The sequence below is a fragment of the Microcebus murinus genome, chromosome 1 (genome assembly GCF_040939455.1).
Source record: "Microcebus murinus isolate Inina chromosome 1, M.murinus_Inina_mat1.0, whole genome shotgun sequence".
Taxonomy (NCBI): domain Eukaryota; kingdom Metazoa; phylum Chordata; class Mammalia; order Primates; family Cheirogaleidae; genus Microcebus; species Microcebus murinus.
Window position 1 is genome coordinate 162412271 of NC_134104.1, and position 26402 is coordinate 162438672.

General features: G+C 38.4%; 1 protein-coding gene across 6 annotated transcripts in view; it reads right to left on the reverse strand.

The window, feature by feature from the left end:
• DENND6A (DENN domain containing 6A) overlaps positions 1-26402 on the reverse strand; it is a 68956-nt gene that overhangs the window by 33328 nt on the left and 9226 nt on the right. For 3 of the 6 annotated variants that reach the window (XM_020280394.2, XM_020280395.2, XM_020280391.2), the window contains exons 2-5: positions 14247-14285; positions 14101-14143; positions 4771-4913; positions 894-974 (exon numbers count right to left, since the gene is read on the reverse strand). In XM_020280394.2, the coding sequence (XP_020135983.1) occupies positions 894-974; positions 4771-4913; positions 14101-14143; positions 14247-14285 (306 nt within the window). The remainder of the gene's footprint in view (positions 1-893; positions 975-4770; positions 4914-14100; positions 14144-14246; positions 14286-26402) is intronic. The other 3 variants (XM_020280393.2, XM_012789292.3, XM_020280396.2) reach the window with 3 other exon arrangements.

Genomic DNA, 26402 nt, shown 5'->3' on the forward strand with positions numbered 1-26402 from the left:
CAATCCTCCTGCCTCAGCCTCCCGAGTAGCTGGGACTACAGGCATGCGCCACCGTGCCCGGCTAATTTTTTCTATATATACTAGTTGGCCAATTAATTTCTTTCTATTTATAGGAGAGACTGGATCTCGCTCTTGCTCAGGTTGATTTAGAACTCCTGAACTCAAACAATCCACCCACCTCGGCCTCCCAGAGAGCTAGGATTACAGGCATGAGCCACTGCGCCAGCCTTATAATTTGTTTATTCCTTTCCTTACTCTATTTATTTTATTTTATATTTATTTTTTATTTTTTTTGAGACAGAGTCTCACTCTGTTGCCCAGGCTAGAGTGCCATGGCGTCAGCCTAGCTCACAGCAACCTCAATCTCCTGGGCTCAAGCGATCCTCCTGCCTCAGCCTCCCGAGTAGCTGGGACTACAGCCATGCACCACCATGCCCAGCTAATTTTTTCTATTTGTAGTTGTTTGGCTAATTTCTTTCTATTTATAGTAGAGACAGGGTCTCGCTCTTGCTCAGGCCGGTTTCGAACTCCTGACCTCGAGCAAGCCACCCACCTCGGCCTCCCAGAGTGCTAGGATTACAGGCATGAGCCACTGTGCCCAGCCTCCTTCCCTTAGTCTAAAATGTCAAAATTAAGCAGACTCTTACGGCTTTTGACAGAGTTCCATACAATAACTGTAACTTATTGTCTGTCTAGCACAGAGATAGCAAAAATTCAATAGCAGTTGGCATCTACAGACAGGTATCTATAATCAAAAAAACAAAGATAAAATATAAACTCTAATATGTTAAAGATAAAATATCAAAGACTTTAAAGGCTGTAAAATCTAATAGTTTCTATTTTTCTAAACGCAATATAAAAAGTACTTTTTTATTAGTGTATATGAAAATTACCTTCTGAAAGTAGCCTCTTTTTAGAGTTCTATCTCGAACTTGTCGGAAATACACATATCCATAGAAATAAGCAGGATCCTTCTATGAAAGAAGTAAAAAATATAAGCCCATCCTTTAATATTAGCATCAGGTTCCTTTGTAAACCCAAATCAAGATTTGCCGTATACTCAGAGTGGTAATTATGCTTTTTCACCAACAACCAATAATTATGACAGCAAGTGCCAAATAAAAACCTTCACACTGTAATCTAAGTACTAAAGTCAGATTTCCCCCCTATATCTTACTCAGTTTATGTTCTTTATTTGTATCTATACTAGTTAATGAAGTTCAGAAACAATCAAATTTCGTATTTTCCCCAATGTTATATTTAGTTTTTAAAAAATTCTACCTACAATTTTGAGTTTTTCAAGATTAAGGGATTGATCTTTTAACAAAATAAGGTGTCCTAATGTAAAATTTCAAAAAGTTAAATGATAATCGGAATTGGAATTATTAACCCAATAATAAAGAAGCATTACAATGTTTATCAATACACAATTTTTTTTTGGAGACAGTGTCTCACTCTGTCACCCCAGCTAGAGTGCAGCAGCATAAATGTAACTCACTGCAATCTCAAACTCCTGAGCTCCAGTGATTCTTCTGGCTCAGCCTCCCAGAGTGCTAAGGATTATAGGCGTGAGCCACCGCTCCCACCCTCAACATACAATTTGAAAGGTAATTACATTCCAAAAAACTTAAGAAGCTTTTATATTTTAATGAAATAAACTTTGGTTCAGATCCTCATTTGATCGTCATTCCTTAATACATTAACTGCCATGTGAAATGTATTTAACCCACACTAGTTTTGAGCCTGGGGCCTTGTGAAGCATGTGTAACTCACACTTCTCATTACCTTGGAAGCTGTTTCAACTATTCAAGTTGCATATAACTCATGCACAGAAACCAATAAAAAATAATAATTTTTTCATTAAATTAGAAAGGATCATTTTATTTTCAAAGTTTTATTCTATTTTCATAATCAAACACGATGGCCCCAGGGAAAAATTTTTTTTTCTAGTGTGGCAATCAATGTGTTAAACAAATATTCATTGACCATCCACTTTAAACAAGGTATTGTGCAAAGTGAATTAAAAGATGCACAAGACTTGGTTCCTTAAGATCGCAACGTAGGAGGGATAAGAAAAGTACAAAAGGACTATTATGTAATAGGTGGGTGAGTACCAAGGAAAAGCACAAAGGAGTACAGGAAGACCAAGAAGGAAAAGTAAAGATTTCATGGAAGCAGCTGTTTTTGAATTGGACACTGGAGAATGAATTTGATTTAAACAAAAATATTCTAGGTTTTAAAGGGCTAGGAGTTTGAGCAAAAACATGATAACAGACATATACATGCTATCTCAGGAAACAGCACACAGTTCAGTTTGGCTAAAATATGGCACATACATGGCACATATAGAAGGAAGATAAGGTTAGAATTGGACAGGACAAAGGTCCAAATCTGAGGACAAGGAAGCAGTACTATAATTAGCTCTTTATTCATTAAACAATTGTCGGTAATTTTAGATTTTATTTTTATAATATATATGTACACTTTTTTTTTTTTTTTTTGAGACAGAGTCTCACTTTTTGTTGCCCTGGCTAGAGTGAGTGCCGTGGCATCAGCCTAGCTCACAGCAACCTCAAACTCCTGGGCTCAAGCGATCCTCCTGCCTCAGCCTCCCAAGTAGCTGGGACTACAGGCATGCACCACCATGCCCGGCTAATTTTTTTGTATATATATTTTTAGTTGGTCAATTAATTTCTTTCTATTTTTAGTAGAGACGGGGTCTCGCTCAGGATGGTTTCGAACTCCCAACCTCGAGCAATCCTTCCTCTTCAGCCTCCCAGAGTACTAGGATTACAGGCGTGAGCCACCGCGCCCGGCCGATATATACGTACACTTTAGCTGACAATGCAGTATAAGATGTACGGTGTCGGAAAAAACAAGAGTTAGGATGTCTTTGGGCAAATTTCATGCCCTCAATAACCCCCAATTCCCTCATCTACAAAAGTAACTCTCTCAGGGAGAATTAATGGAGATAACATATGCTTATTAATACAGTGCCTAGAACATAAAGAGCCCTAATAAATAATGCCTATTATTATTTCAGTTGGAAGAAAATGTTAGTAGTGGTAATAATAGGACATCAAAAGGAACAGATGGCTCTAAGAGACATTTCACAGAGTATCTTGGCTGAGAGAGAGGTTGCGGCCATTAGAGGAACCAGCAAGGTAAACTGTAAAAGCCAATATCAAGCAAACAATGAATGTCAAGTTCATATTAGATATACAGGTACAACATGCATATGGAAATGTTCCTCATCCAGTTAGAGAAGTAAGCATGGAGTACCAAGGAGAAAAACCTACAGGTTCTAAAATCATCTGAATTATTAAAAAATTTTAATAGGGCCAGCCGGGCACAGTGGCTCACACCTGTAATCCTAGCTCTCTGGGAGGCCGAGGTGGGCGGATTGCTCGAGGTCAGGAGTTCAAAACCAGCCTGAGCAAGAGCGAGACCCCGTCTCTACTATAAATAGAACGAAATTAATTGGCCAACTAATATATACATAAAAAAAAAAAAATTAGCCAGGCATGGTGGCGCATGCCTGTAGTCCCAGCTACTCGGGCGGCTGAAGCAGGAGGATCGCTTGAGCCCAGGAGTTTGAGGTTGCTGTGAGCTAGGCTGACGCCACGGCACTCACTCTAGCCTGGGCAACAAAGCAAGACTCTGTCTCAAAAAAAAAAAAAAAAATTTTTAATAGGGCCGGGCGCGGTGGCTCACACCTGTAATCCTAGCACTCTGGGAGGCCGAGGTGGGTAGATTGCTCGAAGTCAGGAGTTCAAAACCAGCCTGAGCAAGAGCGAGACCCCATCTCTACTATAAATAGAAAGAAATTAATTGGCCAACTAAAAATATATAGAAAAAATTAGCCGGGCATGGTGGCACATGCCTGTAGTCCCAGCTATTTGGGAGGCTGAGGCAGGAGGATCGCTTGAGCCCAGGAGTTTGAGGTTGCTGTGAGCTAAGCTGACGCCACGGAACTCACTCTAGCCTGGGCAACAAAGCAAGACTCTGTCTCAAAAAAAAAAAAAAAAAAAAATTTAATAAATAATAATTGTAAAATAAAGCTCATTAAATCATCAAAAAGAGACAACTATATGCTATCATAAAGTACACAGAGATTACCACAGGGAATAACCCCCTCGACTCTGGATATTTTTTTTTGAGACAGAGTCTCACGTTGTTGCCCAGGCTAGAGTGAGTGCCATGGCGTCAGCCTAGCTCAAGCAACCTCAAACTCCTGGGCTCAAGCGATCCTCCTGCCTCAGCCTCCCGAGTGGCTGGGACTACAGGCATGCACCACCATCCCTGGCTCATTTTTTCTATATATATTAGTTGGCCAATTAATTTCTTTCTATTTATAGTAGAGACGGGGTCTCGCTCTTGCTCAGGCTGGTTTCGAACTCCTGACCTTGAGCAATCTGGCCGCCTCGGCCTCCAAGAGTGCTACAATTACAGGCGTGAGCCACTGCGCCCAGCCTCCGGATGATATTAATATTACTATATAGTAAATTCCACTCCCGTATCTAAACCAAGAAATGTTAACAAATGAAAGAATATTACCTCAACATTCTAACACATTTCTATAATTCACAATGGCATTATGTTTCAAGATAGTGTAACGTTACAAAGTCTCTTTCATTCACATGTGATTCCTTCTGAATAAGACTCACTGAGGAAATCCAGCTATATATAATACCGTAACAAAACAAAAGCAAAATGTTTCTGATGCTATCAAAGGTAACTGAATAAATGAGTTTTAAGGTTTACTCTCACATGACCACTTTCTATGACCTCTTTTCCAACCTTTAAGTAAACTGGTAAATCTTTGTCAAATTGATCCAGGAGACAATGCAGTGACACCCTCCTCCCAGAAGACTGTCGAAATCTAAAACAAAACTGGGTATCTCCAAGACAACCTAATGAAAACAAAAATAAAAGAAATTAAGGATAACTTAGGGTAATATTTATCCAATTTCATCAACTTTACAGCCAAAGGAATCCTATCAAACATTTTAACCCATTCTGTCATATTTTAAAGAAAAAAATGAAATCCTAAGAGTTCAAGCGACTTGTTCAAAGCCATCTTTACTGGTTTAGAGGCAAAGCCAGAAATAAAACACGCATCTTAACTCCTACGTTTCTTTACTATTTTCCCTATTCCACTTTCCCAACGTAATTTCAATTTTTTGGACTCCGTCTGTATCTAATGTTGAGTCACAAACATAATAACAAGCAAAAGAAGCCAAACACAAAAAAACACATATTGTTTAAACCCATTGATATATATATTTGTTTTTTGGTGTTTTTTTTGAGACAGAGTCTCGCTTTGTTGCCCAGGCTAGAGTGAGTGCTGTGGCGTCAGCCTCACTCACAGCAACCTCAAACTCCTGGGCTCAAGCGATCCTCCTGCCTCAGCCTCCTGAGTAGCTGGGACTACAGGCAAGCGCCACCATGCCTGGCTAATTTTTTCTATATATATATTAGTTGGCCAATTAAGTTCTTTCTATTTATAGTAGAGACAGGGTCTCGCTCTTGCTCAGGCTGGTCTCGAACTCCTGAGCTCAAACGATCCATCCGCCTCGGCCTCCCAGAGTGCTAGGATAACAGGCATGAGCCACCGCGCCCGGCCTATATATTTTTAAAGCAGGTAAAACTAAACTGTAGTGTTTAGGGATACATAGTTGGGTAATAAAAATATAAAGAAAAGCAAGAGAATTATTGTTATAAGAAAAGATACTGGTTGCATTTGGAGAAAGAAAAGGGTGTTTGAGAGGCGGCATGAGGGGGCTTTGAGGTACTGGCAAAATTCTATTTCTTCACCTATATGTTTCATATTTCACAGTAAGTTCTTTTTAAAAAATACAATATAGAGACTCAGAACACAACTAACAGACTTACTACCTTAACCATTTTAATTAAAAATTAATTTTTTAAAACTTTAATCATTTTAGAAAACCTCTTAAAACATATAAACTTTACCTAAACTGCCAGGCAGTAATTACAAAAAACCATTGCCACTCTAAAACTTAGCCGATAAAAAAACATGAAGTATACAGTCTGAAGTTTAAAAAAATAAATAAAAAATTAAAAAAAAACATTAAGTAACATGTCACTCAAATTTTTCCCAGTTGCTATATTTAGAACTATTAACATTTAAATAAATGTGCTCAAGATTTTTATTAATACTTAGTATTACACACAGAAATATTTATTTAGTATATGACAATCTCAAGAAAGGAAATAGAAACTTGACAATATGTTTAAATTTTTTAAAAAGCAACTCAGGTGGGGCACAGTGGCTCATGCCTATAGTCCCAGCATTTGGGGAGGCTGAGGAAGAAGGACTGCTTGAAGCTAAGAGTTTTAGACCAGCCCAGGCAACACAGTATGACCCATCTTTACAGAAAAAAAAAAAAAAAAAAGGCCGGGCGCACTGGCTCACGCCTGTAATCCTAGCACTCTGGCAGGCCAAGGCAGGCAGATTGCTCGAAGTCAGGAGTTCGAAACCAGCCTGAGCAAGAGCGAGACCCCCGTCTCTACTATAAAATAGAAAGAAATTAATTGGCCAAATAATATATATAGAAAAAATTAGCTGGGCATGGTGGCGCATGCCTGTAGTCCCAGCTACTTGGGAGGCTGAGGCAGGAGGATCGCTTGAGCCCAGGAGTTTGAGGTTGCTGTGAGCTAGGCTGACGCCACGGCACTCACTCTAGCCTGGGAAACAAAGTGAGACTTTGTCTCAAAAAAAAAAAAAAAAAAAAAAATATATATATATATACACACATATATATATTTGTTATATATACTTTTTTTTTTTTTTTTTAAAGCAGAGTCTCACTCTGTTGCCTGGGCTAGAGTGCCATAGTGTCAGCCTAGCTCACAGCAACCTCAAACTCCTGGGCTCAAGCCATCCTCCTGCCCCAGCCTCCCTGAGTAGCTGGGAGTACAGGCATGCACCATCACGTGGGGCTAATTTTTTTTATTTTTAATAGAGACGGGGTCTCGCTCTTACTCAGGCTGGTCTCAAACTCCTGACCTCAGCAATCCTCCTGCCTCGGCCTACCAGAGTGCTAGGATTATAGGTGTGAGCCACCTTGCCCGGCCCAGAAAATAGTAACAAAAAAAGATGAGCCAGGCTCAGTGGTGCATGCCTACAGTACAGCTCTTCAGGAGGGTGAGGCAGGAGGATCACGTTCACTCAGGAATTTGAGGTTACAGTGAGCTACGATAATGTCACAGCACTCCAGCCTGGGTGACAGAGACCTTGTCTCAAAAAAATTTAAAAAGTAAAAAATTTTTTTAAATGTTTTTAATTTTAAAAAAAAGCAACTCAATATATACATTGAAATGCAATTATAGATACTACTCTTTCTTGGTGATAGAGGGCATAAAAGGGGGACTGGAAGGTGAGTCAATTCAGTTTCTTTACTTGGTAGAGATAGTTTAAGGCAAACATTCAAAACCTGAAATAATAGGAAATACCCTGTGCTATGGCTCTGGTATTATTTTAGTTCAACGAATTTATATACTGATGGTTCAATTTTTCTCTTCAGAAGATATTTAAATCTTGAAAGAAAAAAATCAAATCAATCCATGGAGAAGTACACACTAATTCTGAGATTCTTAGCAAGATAAACGATTAAAGAGCTAAATGTAAAACCTGAAATTATAAAACTTCTAGAAGAAAATGTAGGGGAAAAGCTACATGACAGATTTGGCACTGGCTTCTTGGCTATGACTCCAAAAGCTTAGGTAACAAAAGAAAAAATAAACAAATGATACATCAAATTTAAAAACTTCTGCACAAGAAAGAAAACAATCAACAGAGTGAAAAGGCAGCCTAAAAATGGGAGAAAATATTTGCAAATCTGATAAGGGGTTAATATCTAGAATATATAAATAGCTCAACAACAAAAAACCAATTAAAGAAAAGGGAAAGGGCTTGAATAAACATTTCTCCAAGAAGATATACAAATGGCCAACAAGCATATGAAAAGATGTTCAGTATCACTAATCATTAGGGAAATGCAAATCAAAACCACAATGAGATACCCCTAACATCTATCAGGATGACATTAGAAAAGAAAACAAAAACAGAAAATAAGAAGGATTGCTAAGAATGTGGTGAAATCAGATCTCTTGTGCACTGTTGGTATGGATGTATTAATGAAATGGTATAGCTGCTATGGAATATAGTATGGAGGTTCCTCAAAAAAATTAAAAATAGAATTATCATATAATGTAGCAATCTCATTTCTGGGTATATACCCAAAAGAACTGAAAACAAGGTCTCTGGGAGATATTTGCACATCTATGTTACTGTAGCATTATTCACAATACCCAAGAGCTGGACGCATCCATCAGTGGAAGAATGAACAAAGAAAATGGGATATACACATACAATGGAATATTATATAGTCTTAAAAAAAGAAGGAAATCCTGTCATATGCTAACACATGGATGAATATTGATGACATTATGCTAAATTAAAGAAGCCAGAAACAAAAAAACAAATGCTACATCATTCCATTTATTTGAGGTATCTAAAACAGTCAAACTCTTAGAAACAAAAAGTAGAAGGGTGGCTGTCAGGAACTGAGAGGAGTTAGGGGAAAAATGAATTTGTTAATAGATACAGGTTTTTTTCCCCACCTCCTAGAATTAGAAGAAAATGGATATAGTTCTGCAAGATGAAAAAATTCTAGGGATCTGTTGCAAAACAACGTACATAGAGTTAACATGACTGTACTGTATACCTGAAAATGGTTAAGATGGTAAATTTATTTTTCATATATTTTTCTTTTTTTTAGCTTCCAGGACTATGAGATGAGATGGTAAATTTTCACCCATCTATATACCCAGAGCCAATTATTTTTATATGCAGGTTTGGCAGGGCCAACTGTAGGACTTGAGTGTGCATAAATTTTGGTAATGAGGGCAGTCCTGAAATCAATCCCTTGCTTATAGCAAGAAATAACTGTAATTATTGTGACACTATTTCAGAGTGATTTTTTTTCCCAATATATGGATTACTGAGTTACTGAGTGCTTACTCTGGTGCCAGGCACTGTTCTAAATGTTTTAGATATATTAACTTATTTGGTCCTCATGCTTCTCAAATAGGTCCCATTATTATCCCTGATTATGAGAAGGAAACCAAGGCACAGAAAGGTTACGTAACCATGCAAAGAAATAAGTCTGCTAAATGGAAGGGTAAGAATTAAAACCCCGTAAGTCTGACTTTGATGCTGCCACTCTTTACCACTGTATCATACTAGCTCTCTCAAGTCAAATGGACTTCAAAAATACTTCTTCCATTTATATGAAATCTCCAAAATAGATAAATCCACAGAGAATACAAAGTAGATAGGTGGCTGCCTAAGGCTAGGAGGAGAGGGGGTGGCAGTGGTGAGAGGGAAATGTATTTATTGATGGGGTTTCTTTTTGGCATGATGAAAATGTTCTATAATTGATTGTGCTGATAGTTGCACAACTCTGTGAATATACTAAAAATCACTGAATTGTATACTTTATATGGGTGAATTGTATGATATGTGAATTGTATCTCAATAAGGCTGTCATTTTAAAATGCCATTTCATTATTTCCCACTACCAACTGAGCAGAGAGCAGAGACTGAAACTTTTTTTTAAGAGACATGGTGTTGTTCTGTTGCCCAGCCTGGAACTCCTGGGCTCAAGTGATCCTCCCGCCTCAGCATTCCTCATAGCTGGGACTAGGAAAGTGCACCACCACCTGGCTAATTTTTTTAAACATTTTTGTAGTGATGGAGCCTTGCTGTGCTGCCCAAGCTGGTGTCAAACTCCTGGCCTCAAGCAATCCTCCCACCTAGGCCTCTCAAAGCACTGGGATTACAGGCATAAGCCATCACACCTGCCAGAAATTTCTTTTCTTCAATCAAAATACAGAAGCCCCTCTGATACAAACTGAATCTCTAGCAAAAAAGATAAAACAAAAACAAAAAATAACAATAAAATAAAAAAAGTAAAAAAAAAAAAAAGGTCCTTCAGATCACAGAGTTCTTGAACTCACTGGCCTCTGTGTCGTACAGCTCATTCAAGTAAGGAGCCAGTCTGTTCAGTCATGGCTGCTCCTACATGGCTGTCACGTGGCTTGGCAGGAAGAGATCTCCTCCCATTTCAAAATTATCAAAGGCATAGAGTGTTATTCTGTAAGCTGCATTAACCTATACACCACTCAAAGATTTGAGGGAAAAAAGCTTAAATATTCTTCCTGAAAGCAACAGACAACTTTGAAATATTATTTCCATATCAGCACAAACACAGCTATAGGGTAAATCAGAAAACTTAAGATTAAAATAAAACATGACAATTTAAGAGCTAGTCCCTTCCCTCGGCCCTCAGCCTCCCTGTGATTAGTATGGTTGAGTTGGAGCGCTGAGAAGCAGTCATTCAGACCCAAGCTTCTCAAAGTATATTCCATGGACTGATGTCAATCTACAAACACTTGTTACTAATCCATAGCCAAATAAATATACAAGTTGAGAATGTACATTTAGAGACTTTCAAAGCAATTTGAAGGTAACAGCCTTGACCAATTTGGACTTCTGTCTTTGGCTTTTTTCCTATTTCATTTTTCTAATAATTTATTTAAATTGTATTTTACAAAAATATTGCTCCACAAAAGGTTGGAAATTTTAAAAGTCCCAACTGGCCCTCCAACACAGATAAAGCACTGCTTAGCCACTGGAACATGTAAAGCACATGATAATACCCCTGTTGTTTACAAAGAAGGTATCTGTTGAGACAAATATTCTCTACATGTCAAGTCCATCCAGGGCATGGATTTATCTATCCCTCAGATTCACCATTGCTTCAAACTCTCTCTATTAATGCTGAGTTTCTCTCTGGACATGTTTAAAATATAAGTGATTTCTGTCCTTGATTACCCCTCACAACTTATGCCTCACAAACACCTACAGATGGTGTTAATGGTAAACAATAAGGAGAAAAAATATTTATCAGAGGGAAGGCACACTTTGAACTTAGGCTCCTAAAGATAAAAGTCATTCAAATGGAACAAGAAATTGAAACCCAAAAACAAACCGAAGTTTTTGCCTAAAAGTCATGAGAACCTAAGGTGTAGGGGGCAAGGGAGTCATGGGTACTTGGCAAACCATTTCACTGGGAATTCCAAAAGCATTTTTCTAATCTGTATAGTTTTTCAAACAGTCTAAAATATTGCTTTACTTTAAGTGCATACCATAGAAACAAATCCTCAATTTATGACTTTCCTAAAGACTGCTCTACTATGTCTAGATTTCCTTCTATAGCAATAAAAGCTATTTTGGGAAAAATTAAATCCATTTCAAAGTGCATACAGTAATCTCAACTTCTAAATAGAACACATAAACACATAAAAGAAACAAACTGTTTGGATAACCACAATTGAGAATAATGATTTCAAATATGTATAAAACACATAGTCTCTTGGTGTCTAGATTAATGCTCATCAGTTAAGATAGCAAGGTGCCTGCTTTCAAGATCTTTTGTTGATTTTACCTGTAAGTACCAACCATTACTTCAGGTCACATGAACCATACTTCATTTCATGTGCAGCACACAAAAAAGGCATTTATAAGTAATTTATGTGCCTAAAATACTAAAAACATTTTGGTTTACATAGATTTCTACTTGAATTTAACTTCCAAAAAGAAAATGACACATGCAGAGACTAACTATAAAACTACATATAAAAAAGGCAATCTATACACCATAGAATTAATTTCTTAGCCTTGATGTTTGGGTAGGGGAGACTTTCCCTCTATCCTCTGCGGTTCAGTAACTGGGGCCAGTGAATTAAACTGATAAAAAACAGATTAACAAGAGAAAAAAATTATTTCACATGCATAAGAAGGCTTCACAGAAAAAAAGTAAAAACCCAAAGAGGTGGTTAGACCTGGGAGCTTATATACCATTTTAACACAGGGTAATAAACTACAGAGAAGTGACTAGACAAAGGAAAAAGGGTTTGGGCTTCTAGCAGTGGTAATTATGGGAAGGTAAATATATACAGCGGAAACTAATGAAAGATAAGGGTTATTTTAGTAAGATTTATTTATGCAGACTCAGGTTGGTACTATTTCCAGTGATAAAGTCTCTGGTGATTCAGAATCGCTCTCCTCTTCCTGGTACAGGAAAGGGGAAGAAGGACACCTTCACAAAGGGATATTTATGTCCTGCTTATAGGCCTACAAGGGGAAGGTAAAAGGCTCTGTTTGCATCTGCTGTTTTTCAGTTGCCTTCAGCTCAAAATAATCCTTATGTCAAATGCTATACTTGGGGGTAGCAATTCTAATCTTCGTGCTCAAGTAGAGAGCTAAAAGAGAAAAAGAGACATCACAACCAGGTATGATCAGAAAAATGAAAGTATAGAGCAGGGGTCCTCAAACTTTTTAAACAGGGGGCCAGTTCACTGTCCCTCAGACTGCTGGAGGGCTGGACTATAGTTTAAAAAAAAACTATGAACAAATTCCTATGCACACTGCACATATCTTATTTTGAAGTAAAAAAAACAAGTGGGCAAAAACACCCGAATGTGGCCTGCGGGCCATAGTTTGAGGATGCCTGGTATAGAGTATAATGCACTAGGACTTTAATCACAGAAAGTCAGTTCATCCTGCAATCCATACAACTCAGCTTACCCTGAGTCCTAGAAATACAATCCAACACACTGTTTTCAGAACTGTATGTGCAGATTTTATAAGAAAAATGTTAACTGAAATGAAGATAGATCTTATAAGACTTCTCTATCATTATTTGATTAATAAACAAAAAAACCCACTAATGGAGTCTAATAATTCCAGGTCAGAACAAAAGCCCTACTGAAATCTCTCAAAAGCAATATCTAATTTATCAAGATATCACTTTTCGCCGGGTGCGGTGGCTCATGCCTGTAATCCTAGCTCTCTGGGAGGCCGAGGCGGGCGGATTGCTCAAGGTCAGGAGTTCAAAACCAGCCTGAGCAAGAGCGAGACCCCGTCTCTACTATAAATAGAAAGAAATTAATTGGCCAACTGATATGTATATAAAAAATTAGCCGGGCATGGTGGCGCATGCCTGTAGTCCCAGCTACTCGGGAGGCTGAGACAGAAGGATCGCACGAGCCCAGGAGTGTGAGGTTGCTGTGAGCTAGGCTGACGCCACGGCACTCACTCTAGCCTGGACAAGAAAGCGAGACTCTGTCTCAAAAAAAAAAAAAAAAAAAAGATATCACTTTTCTTTCACTTATTACACCAAAGCTGAGTTCTAAATGTATAGGAAAAAACTCTGGAAGCATTTATACAGAAAGGAAAAAATGTTAAAAAAAAAAAAATTTTAATGTCAAATCTCCCAAATCAGATTAACTGAGCTAAATTAACAGGATATTACAAGGAAAAAGAACTGCAGTGTCTTTGCTTTATAGGGTTATAACTGTGTGTGGCCTTAGAAGCTGAATGCCCTGGTCACTATAAGCCAAAGAAGCTGTTTTGAAAGTGAAATACAGAGGTAACCTGAAATATGTCAACTATCAGGACCACACAAAGAGAGAGTTTGAAAGAGACCAGGGAAATCAAGCTTAACAATAAGCAAACACTTACATGATTTTTCTGTATACCAAGCACTATTCCCAGCACTTCACATATATTAACCCATATAAACTATTACAAATAATTGATAGCCATACTTCCTAATTGGATTTATCCTGTTTTTTTAAGCTCACTGCTTTTACAGAGTTCCTGGCAAACTCCCAAATACTGAACTGAAGGTAAACTATATACTACATAAATCCAAACATACCAATGTCACTGATTTTCAATCTCTTCACTATTTCAACAGTTTATTGCTCCTTGATGATTTACCTCATCACACTGTAACAGTTATTTTAAGAGTTGGACCAACTTAAATCAACAATGACATGACTAGGCATCATTGAACTAGGAACCAAAATCACTGATCTGCTTGGCAGATTGAGAAATTGAGTTTGCATTCTAATATGCAATTTCAATCAATTTTCATATAATAAGAGTATGACCAGTACTTTTAATACAAAATTCAACACAAATACCACTTGAAAAATAGTTACCTGAATTTGAATCTGGAAAAGACAAATAGCAAATATTGGTTTTCTGAAAAAGAAAACAAAAGCTATATATGCTGACACACACACATAACCAATAAAAACAAACAAAAATATAACAGTAGAGTACACAAAGCAATACTTTTACTTACTTCTTTGTCAGTAAGTTTGGAATGTTGAGGATAAATTACCTGGAAGAAAAGAGTTAAATTTTGTTAAACATATTACAAGCATTAGTAGGTACTTCTAAAATACTACTTAGCGTTGATCAAATAGTTTTAGAAAGTAGTTCACACATGAATGGATAAAGAAAATGTGGTATATATACATAATGGAATATTGTTCAGCCATAAAAAAATTCTGTCATTTACAACACAGATGGAACCGGAGGACATTAAGTTAAGTGAAATACGCCAGGCACAGAAAGACAAATGTCACATGTTTTCACTCTTATGTGGGAGCTAAAAAAATGGAACTCATGGAGATAGTAAAATGATGGTTCCCAGAGGCTGGGAAGGATGGTGGGGTAGAGGTGGGAGGATAGAGAGGGGTTTGTTAATGGGTACAAAAATACAGTTAGATAGAAGAAATAAAATCTAGTGTTCAGTAGGACAAAATAGGGCAACTATAGTTAACAATAATTTATTGTATATTACAAAATAATAAAAAGGGTGGAATTGGAATATTCCTAACATAAAGAAACGATAAATGCTTGAGATAATACATATCCTAATTACCCTAATTTGATTATTACACATTGTATGCTTATATCAAAATATCACATGTACCCCATAAACATATATTATATATCCATAATAATTAAAAATGAGAAGTTTTAAAAAAGGCCAGGCATGGTGGCTCACGCCTGTAATCCTAGCACTCTGCTTAGCGGCCGAGGCGGGCGGATCCTTTGCGCTCAGAAGTTCGAGACCAGAGTGAGATCCCGTCTCTACTAAAAAAATAGAAAGAGATTAGCTGGACAACTAAGACTCTGTCTCAAAAAAAAAAAAAAAAGAAAAAGGAAATAGTTCACAAACTTTAACAACCAAGCTAGGAGAATTGACTAGGATTTACAACAGGTAAAAAAATTTTTCATTCAAAGTTTTATCTTTAAAATATTGGTGAAATCTTGAGTTATCATGAATAATTTACTGGGGGAAGGGTGGGAAAAGAAAAACAAACAAAAAAATATTTAAAGAAAGAATAATGCTGGCGTGGTTGCAGAGAGAGAGGAACACTCCTACACTGCTGGTGGGACTGCAAACTAGTTCAACCTCTGTGGAAAGCAATATGGAGATACCTTAAAGCGATACAAGTGAATCTACCATTTGATCCAGCAATCCCATTGCTGGGCATCTACCCAAATGATCCAGTGACACTCTACAAAAAAGACACCTGCACTCGAATGTTTATAGCAGCACAATTCATAATTGCAAGGCTGTGGAAACAGCCCAAGTGCCCATCAATCCAAGAATGGATTAATAAAATGTGGTATATGTATACCATGGAGTACTATTCAGCTCTAAGAAACAATGGTGATATAGCACATCTTATATTTTCCTGGTTAGAGCTGGAACCCATACTACTAAGTGAAGTATCCCAAGAATGGAAAAACAAGCACCAGATATATTCTCCAGCAAACTGGTATTAACTGAGTAGCACCTAAGTGGACACATAGGTGCTACAGTAATAGGGTATTGGGCAGGTGGGAGGGGGGTGGGGGGCGGGTATATACATACATAATGAGTGAGATGTGCACCATCTGGGGGATGGTCATGATGGAGACTCAGACTTTTGGGGGGAGGGGGGAAATGGGCATTTATTGAAACCTTAAAATCTGTACCCCCATAATATGCCAAAATAAAAAAAAATAAAAAACTGAAAAAAAAAAAAAGAAAGAATAATTTACTGGTTGAATTACTAATAATTCAAAGCTTACTGAGTCTTTTCTTTGGAAGCCTGTCATTTAAAGCTGATTGATCTTTCAGCCGGTATCTACTTTAAGAAATAATTTTCTATTGATTCCAAGAATGGATACACACCACTAACTACTTTGTAGTAAAAGATAAATGAAAAGGCAAAATAATTACCTGTGGTTTAAGATATCTCAAAGACCATCTCCTAGGTGGGCGAGGTGGCTCACACCTGTAATCCTAGCACTCCAGGAAGCTGAGGTGGGAGGATCACTTGAGGTCAGGAGTTTGAGACCAAGCTGAGTCCTGAGCAAGAGCAAGACCCCATCTCTACTAAAAATGAAAAAATTGGCCAAGCGTGGTGGCATGCACCTGTAGCCCCAGCTACTTGGGAGGCTGAGGCAAAAGGATCACTTGAGCCAAGGAGTTTGAGGTTGCTGTGAGCTAGGCTGACGCCACGGCACTCTAGCCTAGGCTAGACTCTATGTGACATATGTGACATAGAGCTAGACTCTATGTGACAAAAAAAAAAAAGGACCATCTCCAACCAAAAAAGCCTATCCTAATCCCCTCTGAGCTCTTTAAATAATCATTATGCATTTTCTTAGATAATTTGAGTTAGTGCCTGTAGTAACCACAACCACCTTCTAGGGAAACTCCTACCCCACAGCCACTGCAGAGACGCAGGACTAGACCAGAGCAGCTGCTGCCAGAACAAACGCCAGTAAACACCAGACGCAAGGGAACTCGCTCTACAGGCCAGCCAGCCAACAAGCTGTGACCAGCCTGACCTTCTTAAGAGATGAACAATAAACTTATTACAGTGACAAAAAGTAGATACTCAATACTTCTTTTTTTAAAAACCAATTTTATATCTTTAAATATACTGTATATGTTAAGGATAAGGGGTGAAGTTTTCTTCCTTTGTAATATCTGTTCAAGAGTTTAATGGATTAGGAGATTAGTTTTAACCTTGAGGAATACTTCTTTTTTTTTTTTTTTTTTTTTGAGGCAGAGTCTCGCTTTGTTGCCCAGGCTAGAGTGAGTGCCGTGGCATTAGCCTAGCTCACAGCAACCTCACACTCCTGGGCTCAAGCCATCCTCCTGCCTCAGCCTCCCAAGCAGCTGGGACTACAGGCATGCGCCACCATGCCCGGCTGATTTTTTCTATATATTTTTAGTTGGCCAATTAATTTCTTTCTATTTATAGTAGAGATGGGGTCTGGCTCTTGCTCAGGCTGGTTTTGAACTCCTGACCTTGAGCAATCCGCCTGCCTCGGCCTCCCAGGCGTGAGCCACCGTGCCCGGCAAGAAATACTTCTTGACTAGTCAACTGACACTGTATGTTACTGATGTATGGCATCTTGTGTGCACTGGCAGTAACGCCATCAAGTATCAAAAACCAGGGATTTGCAAACAGGATACCAGAAGTGCCTTATAAGCCACCCACTGGTGCCGAGGCTGTGTGAGGAAGGGTCAGGCCCACAACATACATACACACACAATTTAGTCTTACCTGTATAGCAGATTATGACTAAGAAGTCTGAAAATTTTTCAAATTCCCAGTAAATAGTCTACACTTTGGATTTATTTTGTTATGGAAAAAAACTTTATTTTTTTCTATTTTTTATTTAAATATTTAAAAATAATTTTAATTTAATCTTTTTTCTTTTTGTTTCAAAGTTTTGAAACAAAACCACATGTTCACTTGATTTTGAGTGTTAAATATTTTTTCCTAGTACACATCAAAATAAGTATAGTACATATAACTATTAAAATTAAAAAAGAGGCTTGGCACAGTGGCTCATGCCTATAATCCAGCACTTTGGGAGGAGCATTTGAAGCCAGGAGTCTAAGACCAGCCTAGACAACATATAGAGACCCTATCAATATAAAACAATTAAAAAAAAAAAAATTTGCCAGGCACGGTGGCTCACACCTGTAATCCTAGCACTCTGGGAGGCTGAGGCGGGCAGATTGCTCGAAGTCAGGAGTTCAAAACCAGCCTCAGCAAGAGTGAGACCCCGTCTCTACTATAAATAGAAAGAAATTAATTGGCCAACTAATATATATAGAAAAAATGAGCCGGGCATGTAGTCCCAGCTACTGGGGAGGACATGTGGTTCATATCTATAATCCTAGCACTTTGGGAGGCCACAGTGGGAGGATTGCTTGAAGTGAGGAGTTTAAGACCAGCACAAGAACAAGACTCCCATCTCTACAAAAAATAAAAAAAATTAGCCAGGTCTGGTGGTGTGCACCTGTAGTCTCAGCTAATAGGAGACTGAGGCAGGAGGATTACTCAAGCCCAGAAGCAAGAGGCTATTGTAAGCTATGATGACGCCACCTCACTCTAGCCAGGGTGACAGAGCAAGACCTTGTCTCAAAAAAAAAACAACAAAAAAAAACAACAGCATAGATGGATACAAATCCTTAAGATACAGTTAAGTAAAAAAAATGGGCAGAGAGGTGGAAAGAGTCCAACCAAAGAACGATATTAAATATTAGTGCAGGCTGGGTGTGGTGGCTCACGCCTGTAATCCTAGCTCTCTGGGAGGCCGGCGGATTGCTCTAGGTCAAGAGTTCAAAACCAGCCTGAGCAAGAGCGAGACCCCGTCTCTACTATAAATAGAAAGAAATTAATTGGCCAAATAATATATATAGAAAAAAATTAGCTGGGCATGGTGGCGCATGCCTGTAGTCCCAGCTACTTGGGAGGCTGAGGCAGTAGGATTGCTTGAGCCCAGGAGATTGAGGTTGCTGTGAGCTAGGCTGATGAGACAGCACTCACTCTAGCCTGGGCAACAAAGCGAGACTCTGTCTCAAAAATAAATAAGTAATAATAATAATAGTGCAAATAATATGACAAGGAATAACTGAAATTTGGGAAACAATGAATTAAGTTTTTGCATATTTTCTGTTAATATTTTGTGGGCTTTTTCTTTGATTCTGATCTAGAGCTCCAATTTTTTTCAATTGCCAATTTTCCCAACACAATTTGCTTCAAACAAACAATTTTCTATTGATATGTAATGCTCTACTGCTATCTTTTAATAACTTTCCACCTGCCATTCATATCATTTCATATCATTTTAATCAGTCATCTACTGTGAAAGAGCAGAAAGATAGAAACCAAGTCCTCACAGCATTATATAACCATAAATTCAACTGTGCCTTGAGTCAGGCTTACCTATGAACTTTGCAATAACATGAATCAATAAACACTGTTTTCTTTCTTTTTTTTTTTTTTGAGACAGAGTCTCACTTTGTTGCCCAGGCTAGAGTGAGTGCCATGGCGTCAGCCTAGCTCACAGCAACCTCAAACTCCTGGGCTCAAGCGATCCTTCTGCCTCAGCCTCCCAAGTAGCTGGGACTACAGGCATGCGCCACCATGCCCGGCTAATTTTTTCTATATATATTAGTTGGCCAATTAATTTCTTTCTATTTACAGTAGAGACGGGGTCTCGCTCTTGCTCAAGCTGGTTTCGAACTCCTGGCTCAAATGTTCCGCCTGCCTCGGCCTCCCAGAGTGCTAGGATTACAGGCGTGAGCCACCTCGCCCGACCAACACTGTATTCTTAATGCCACTTTGGGATATGTTTCTGTCACTTTTAACAGAAAGAATCATGATTGATTTTTTTCCCTTGATGGCAGAAGGCCTTAATGTACCAGACCTCAAACATTCTTCCTGGCTTTGCACTGCATTGCATTAATGGGAAGTTTAACTCTTTCTCCTACCAGCTATAATCCTCTGTCCCAAAATAGAGGTACTTGGTAGAGATTAATTATATTCTACTCTTTGTAAACTGCTATGTCATCTTTTAACATCCAACTACCTAAATGCTAAAGTATCCAGCCATTTTTGTCAAAATCAGTAACTCATCACAATACCTCATTAAACCAGTCCAACACATCTCATTTAGCCATTCTTAAAGGAAATAACTCCTAAAAGGAAAGGACTTTCTGCCATAATCCACTTAGACCAAATACCAAGTTCTTTTAGCAGTCTTAGAATCATTTCTCTTGGTACTTTTTCCACAATAAATACAGCTTTGTAGAGTTCCTTAACATTTTAACAAAGATGTCCCTTCAGCTTATCAAAAATCAATATGGGATTCTCCCACCAAATAAATTCTTTGACAAATAGCCATTTTCTTCTAAAGAAATACATTTTTTTTTTTTTTTTGAGACAGAGTCTCACTTTGTTGTCAAGGCTAGAGTGAGTGCTGTGGTGTCAGCCTCGCTCACAGCAACCTCAAACTCCTGAGCTCAAGAGATCCTTCTGCCTCAGCCTCCCGAGTAGCTGGGACTACAGGCATGCGCCGCCATGCCCGGCTATATATATATATATATATATATACACACACACACATATATATATATCAGTTTGCCAATTAATTTCTATTTATAGTAGAGACAGGGTCTCGCTCTTGCTCAGGCTGGTTTTGAACTCCTGACCTTGAGCAATCCACTGGCCTCGGCCTCCCAGAGAGCTAGGATTACAGGGTGAGCCACCACGCATGGCCAAGATACACATTCTTAAAGACCCATAAAGAGGACCTCACACATTTAATTGCCCTGGAAGGGGGAGCATAAAATGGTACTTTCTAAACAGATAATTAATAGTTTAAGATTAGATTTTTTTCCTAGCACTCTGGGAGGCCGAGGCAGGCAGATAGTTTGAGCTCAGGAGTTCAAGACCAGCCTGAGCAAGAGCGAGACCCCATCTCTACCAAAAATAGAAAAAATTAGCTGGGCATGGTGGCGTTACACCTGTAGTCCCAGCTACTCGGGAGGCTGAGGCAAGAGGATCACTTAAGCCCAGTGAGTTTGAGGTTGCTGTGAGCGAGGCTGATGCCATAGAGAGCAAGGCGCTCTAGCTGGGGCAACAAAGTGAGATTCTGTCTCCAAAAAAAAAAGACCCATAAAGAGGACTTCACACATTTAATTGTGAGGGAGGGGAGGCATAAAATGGTAGTTGGTTTCTAAACAGAGAATGAAATAGTTTGAGATTAGATTTTTTCAGGCAATTTGGGGATAAGAAATACTGTACAGGGATACAGTTTGGACTCAAATCCAGAAACATTTAGTCTATTTGAATCATGCTATGAACTGAATTGTGCCCTTCCAAAATTCATACATTGAAGCCTGAACTCACAATGTGATAGTATTTGGAGATGAGGACCTCTGGGAAGTAACTGGGTCATGAGGGTAGAGCCTACATGATAGGATTGGTGCCCTTATAAGAAGAAACACAAGAGAGAGCTCTCATCACCATGTGAGGACACAGAAAGAACATAGCTGTCTGCAAGTCAGGAAGAGGACCCTCACCAAGAAGAACATCAGCCAGTACCTTGATTTTGGACCTCCCAGCCTCTCCAGAATTGAAGAGAAACAACTCTGTTGTTTTAAGCCACCCAGTCTATGTATTTTGTTACAGTAGCCACAGCAGACTAATATAGATGGTTTGTAGGAAGACAATATTTGAAAATACGATAAACTGACATGGTTACCATATGCAAAGATCCTATTCTTTCATCTTTCTATCTTCTAAGAAACATAGTTAGAATATAGTCTCATCTGCCCTCACAGAAAGCAACAGACAAAAATAATGAGCATTTGCCTACTTTCTTTTCCATTGTTGTTACTTCTCATCCCACCATCCTAACCCAAATCTTAAGCTTCTTATCATTTCTTCTTCGCTTTAATTTTTTTCTTTAAAACTTATAGCTCACATTAACTCACCTTCACCTTGGGCAAAAATAAGTAAATACAGCTCTTTATCTTCAAACTCCTAGAGGCAGTGGAGCACGATCGAAAGTGCAAGTACACTACAGTACCAAATCCAATTTTGGTCCTAATTGGATGTGTCCTCCTGGGAAATCATTACCCAGTCTATGCTTCAGTTTCTGCTACCATAACATGAAAGTGTACTTCCTACATCAATGGTCCATTGTTGTTCACTGATGGGAGTATCCCTCCTTGGTGGAGAGAGCTAAAGCCCAATGGGCCAGGAGGGGTGTGGGGCAAGGTGAGCCTGAAGAAGCAGGAAGAGGCAGAACTATGTAAGGATTATAGGCTACATATGCTGCTGAAGAAGTTTTTAACCTTAAGTGAGTCAAAGGTATGGGAAGGAGGGAGCTCAGTCACTTCTGGTGAGGAGTAACAGGAACTGCAAATGCAACACAGAACTGCCTAGCAGAAGGTGGAAGAAAAAGCAAACTAAAGAGATGATGGCAAAGGGTGCTGAGCATGATCATGGACAAAAATTTGTGAGTAATTAGAACTGTCAGAATAGCGGCACCAGTAGCTGCAATAATGAACCATATGTTCTTTAAATCACAAAAGTTAACTTTAGGAGAAGCCAAGTAAATTATTTTTGCAACTTTCACCTAAGTCTAAAATGATCCCAAAATAAAAGTTTTTTAAAAAGTAAGGGCTGGCATAGTGACTCACACCTATAATCCCAGCACTCTGAGAGGCCAACACAGGAGGATTGCTTGAGCCCAGGAGTTCAAGACTAGCCTGAGCAACATACTGAGACCTCATCTCTACAAAAAATTTAAAAGTTAGCTGGGTGCAGTGGCCTGTGCCAGTAGTCCCAGCTACTTAGGTGGCTGAAGCAGGAGGATAACTTGAGCCTAGGAGTTCGGGACTGCAGTGAGCTATGATCACACCACTGCACTCCAGCTTGGGTGACAAAAAGGAGACCTGGTCTCAAAAACAAAAACAAAAATAAAACACAGCCCTACCTAACAATATATATAAAAATTAACTCAAAGTGAATCAAAGACCCAAGTGTAAGAGCTAAAACTATAAAGCTCTTACAAGAAAACACAGAAATAAATCTTCATGATCTTGGATTAGGCAATGGTTTCTTAGATATGACACAAAAAGCATAAGTAACCAAAGAAAACATAAATAAAATTGTACTTCGTCAAAATTTAAAACTTTTGTTTCAACAAAAAAAACCTTTTTTTTTTTTGAAAAAAATGTGATGGTCTTAGGAGGTGGGGCCACTAGAAGGCAATTAGGTCATCACAATTGGTTCTCTTATTAAAGATACTCTAGAGAGCTAACTTATGTCTACTAATAAGTGAAGACACAGCTAGAAGATGCCATCTATGAACCAGAAAGTGGGCCTTAACCAAACCCCAAATAAGCCAGTGCCTTGATATTGGATGTTCCAGACCTCAGAACTATAAGAAGTAAATTTATGTTGTTTGCAAGCTACCCAGTTTATGGTATTTTGATATAGCAGCCTGAACAGACTAAGATACAATTCACATATCTGATAAGGATCTAGTATACAGAATACATAAAGAGCTCTTACAATGCAACAATAAAAAGACAAATAACCCAATTTTAAAATGGGCGAAGATTTTCTGCCATTAATTTACAATCATAGAGGGAAAAAAGACAGAAAAATTAATTTAAAAAAATATTAAAAATATTAAAATAAAATAAAATGAGTGAAGAATCTGAATATACATTTCTGCAAGGCCAGGTGTGGTGGTTCATGCCTGTAATCCTAGCACTCTGGGAGGCCCAGGCAGGTAGATCATTTGAGCCCAGGAGTTCCAGCCTGAGCAAGAGCAAGACCCCGTCTTTACTAAAAATAGAAGGAAATTAGCTGGACAACTAAAAGTATATATTTAAAAAATGAGCTGAGCATGGTGACGCATGCCTGTAGTCCCAGCAACTCAGGAGGCTGAGGCAGTAAGATTGCTTGAGCCCAGGAATTTGAGGTTGCTGTGAGCTAGGTTGATGCCATGGCACTCTAGCCCAGGCAACAGAGTGAGATTCTGTCTAAAAAAAAAAAAACAGAAAAATGGCTAATAAGCACATGAAAAGACACTCTGTAGTATTAGTCATTACAGAAATGCAAATAAAACCACAGTAAGATACCACAGATATCAACTAAGATGGCTGTATCAAAAGGAAAGGCAGGCCGGGCGCAGTGGCTCACGCCTGTAATCCTAGATGCACTTTGGGAGGCCGAGGCGGGCAGATTGCTCAAGGTCAGGAGTTCGAAATCAGGCTGAGCAAGAGCGAGACCCTGTCTCTACCATAAATAGAAACAAATTAATTGGCCAACTAATATGGCTAGAAAAAATTAGCCAGGCATGGTGGCACATGCTTGTAGTCCCAGCTACTTGGGAGGCTGAGACAGTAGGATCGCTTGAGCCCAGGAAATTGAGGTTGCTGTGAGCGACCTGGGCAACAAAGCGAGACTCTGTCTCAAAAAAAAAAAAAAAGGAAAGACAATAACAAAGGTTGGCAAGGATGTAGAGAAACTGGAACCATCATATACTGCTGGTAGAATACAAGTTGGTAGTTTCTCAAAAAAGTTACATACAGAGTTATCATAGGCCAAGCAATTTCACTGCTAGGTAAATATCCAAAAGAGAAAACATATGTTCACACAAAAATTGGATACAAATATTCATAGTAACATTATTCATAATAGCAAAAAGGAGAAACAACCCAAATTTCCATCAAATGATAAATGAATAAACAAAATGTGACATAGCTATACAATGGTATATTATTCAGCATAAAAAGGAATAAAGCACTAATACACACTGTAACATCAATGAACATTAAAAACATTTTAAGTGAATGAAGCCAGACAAAAAAGGCCACATGTTAAATGATTCCACTCATATGAAATATACATTAGGCAAATCCATAGGGACAGAAAGTAGATTAGTGGTTCCTAAAGGCCAGGGAGAAAAAAGAATGGGTATGTGGTTTCTTTCTAGAGTGATTAAAATGTCCTGGATTAACTCTGGGAGGCTGAGGCGGGAGGATTGCTCAAGGTCAGGAGTTCAAAACCAGCCTGAGCAAGAGCAAGACCCTGTCTTTACTAAAAATAGAAACAAATTAATTAGCCAACTAAAAATATATAGAAAAAATTAGCTGGGCATGGTGGCGCATGCCTGAAGTCCCAGCTACTCAGGAGGCTGAGGCAGAAGGATTGCTTGAGCCCAGGAGTTTGAGGTTGCTGTGAGCTAGGCTGACGCCATAGCCCTCTAGCTGAGGCAAAAGAGTGAGACTCTCTCAAAAAAAAATGTTCTGGATTAGACAGTGACAATAGTTACACAATCCTGTGAAATACTAACAACCACTAAATTATATATTTTAAATATATGAATTTTATGGTATATGAATATCTGAATTTTTAAAAGTGGAAACATAGGCACAACTAATAATGCAAACCTTAAACAGGTATAAAATCAAAATTCTGTCTCTTTTCCCACTGACCTTGAAGTCTTTCTCCAATATAATCATTATTATTAACACTTTTTTATGTATCTTTCAAAGAAAATTATGCATATATTTCTTTTTAATATAAATTTATATTCTTACTGTGTTACACACTTTTTTTCCTTTTCAGTACATGATGTATTTATTAATTCTGTTTGGTTTTTTTTTGAGATAGAGTCTCGGTATTGCCCGGGCTAAAGTGTTGTGGCATCAGCCTAGCTCACAGCAACCTCAAACTCCTGGGCTCAAGCAATCCTCCTGCCTAAGCCTCCCGAGTAGCTAGCACTACAGGCATGCACCACCACACCTGACTGATTTTTCTATTTTTAGTAGAGATGGGGTCTCACTTTTGCTCAGGCTGGTCTCAAACTCCTCACCTCAAGAGATCCTCCCGTCTCAACTTCTCAGAGTGCTAGGATTATAGGCTTGAGCCACTGTGACCAGCCTATTTATTAATTCTAAGACAAATGAACTTTTCTGCTGTCACCCTTGCTCATGCTTAGGAACTGCTTCACCATTTTGAATCTGTCCATCAAATTTTATCCAGCATATGAAATAAGTGATTTCTATTGCCTCTTTCTGTAATTTTTTATTCAATGAATAAATGTGTGATTTTTTAAATTATATAAGCTTAAATTTTTAATTATGTAGCCTATAAGGTTCAAATCCATTTTCACCATCCACCAGAAATTTTCACTTAGACTCTGGACCACTTCTGTCTGCTCTTATTTATCTCTTTAGTTAAATTCCTAGAGAGCAAGGATTCTCATTTGATTAAGATACCTAATAGAATCCTTTGCACATTAGGTGCTAATACACAAATTACAACTCATTTGCTTAATCAGTCAGTATTAATCTGAATCTTTGTTATGGCAGCTGAACTAATGTGATAACCAGTACATCAATCTCTTCATGTGATCTGTAATCAAGCTTAAAGCTATAAAAAACAAAATACAATTTTCTGTATAATCGTCTCTTTATCATATGGACAAAATGAATATACCACAATGAATGTTTTTGCCACACGTTTTCTACCACATCCAAAACATAATTTTGTTTTAGATTTGAAATTACCCAGACTGTCCAATAAGAATAAATGGAATGATTTCGTAGTCAAGTTGGCAA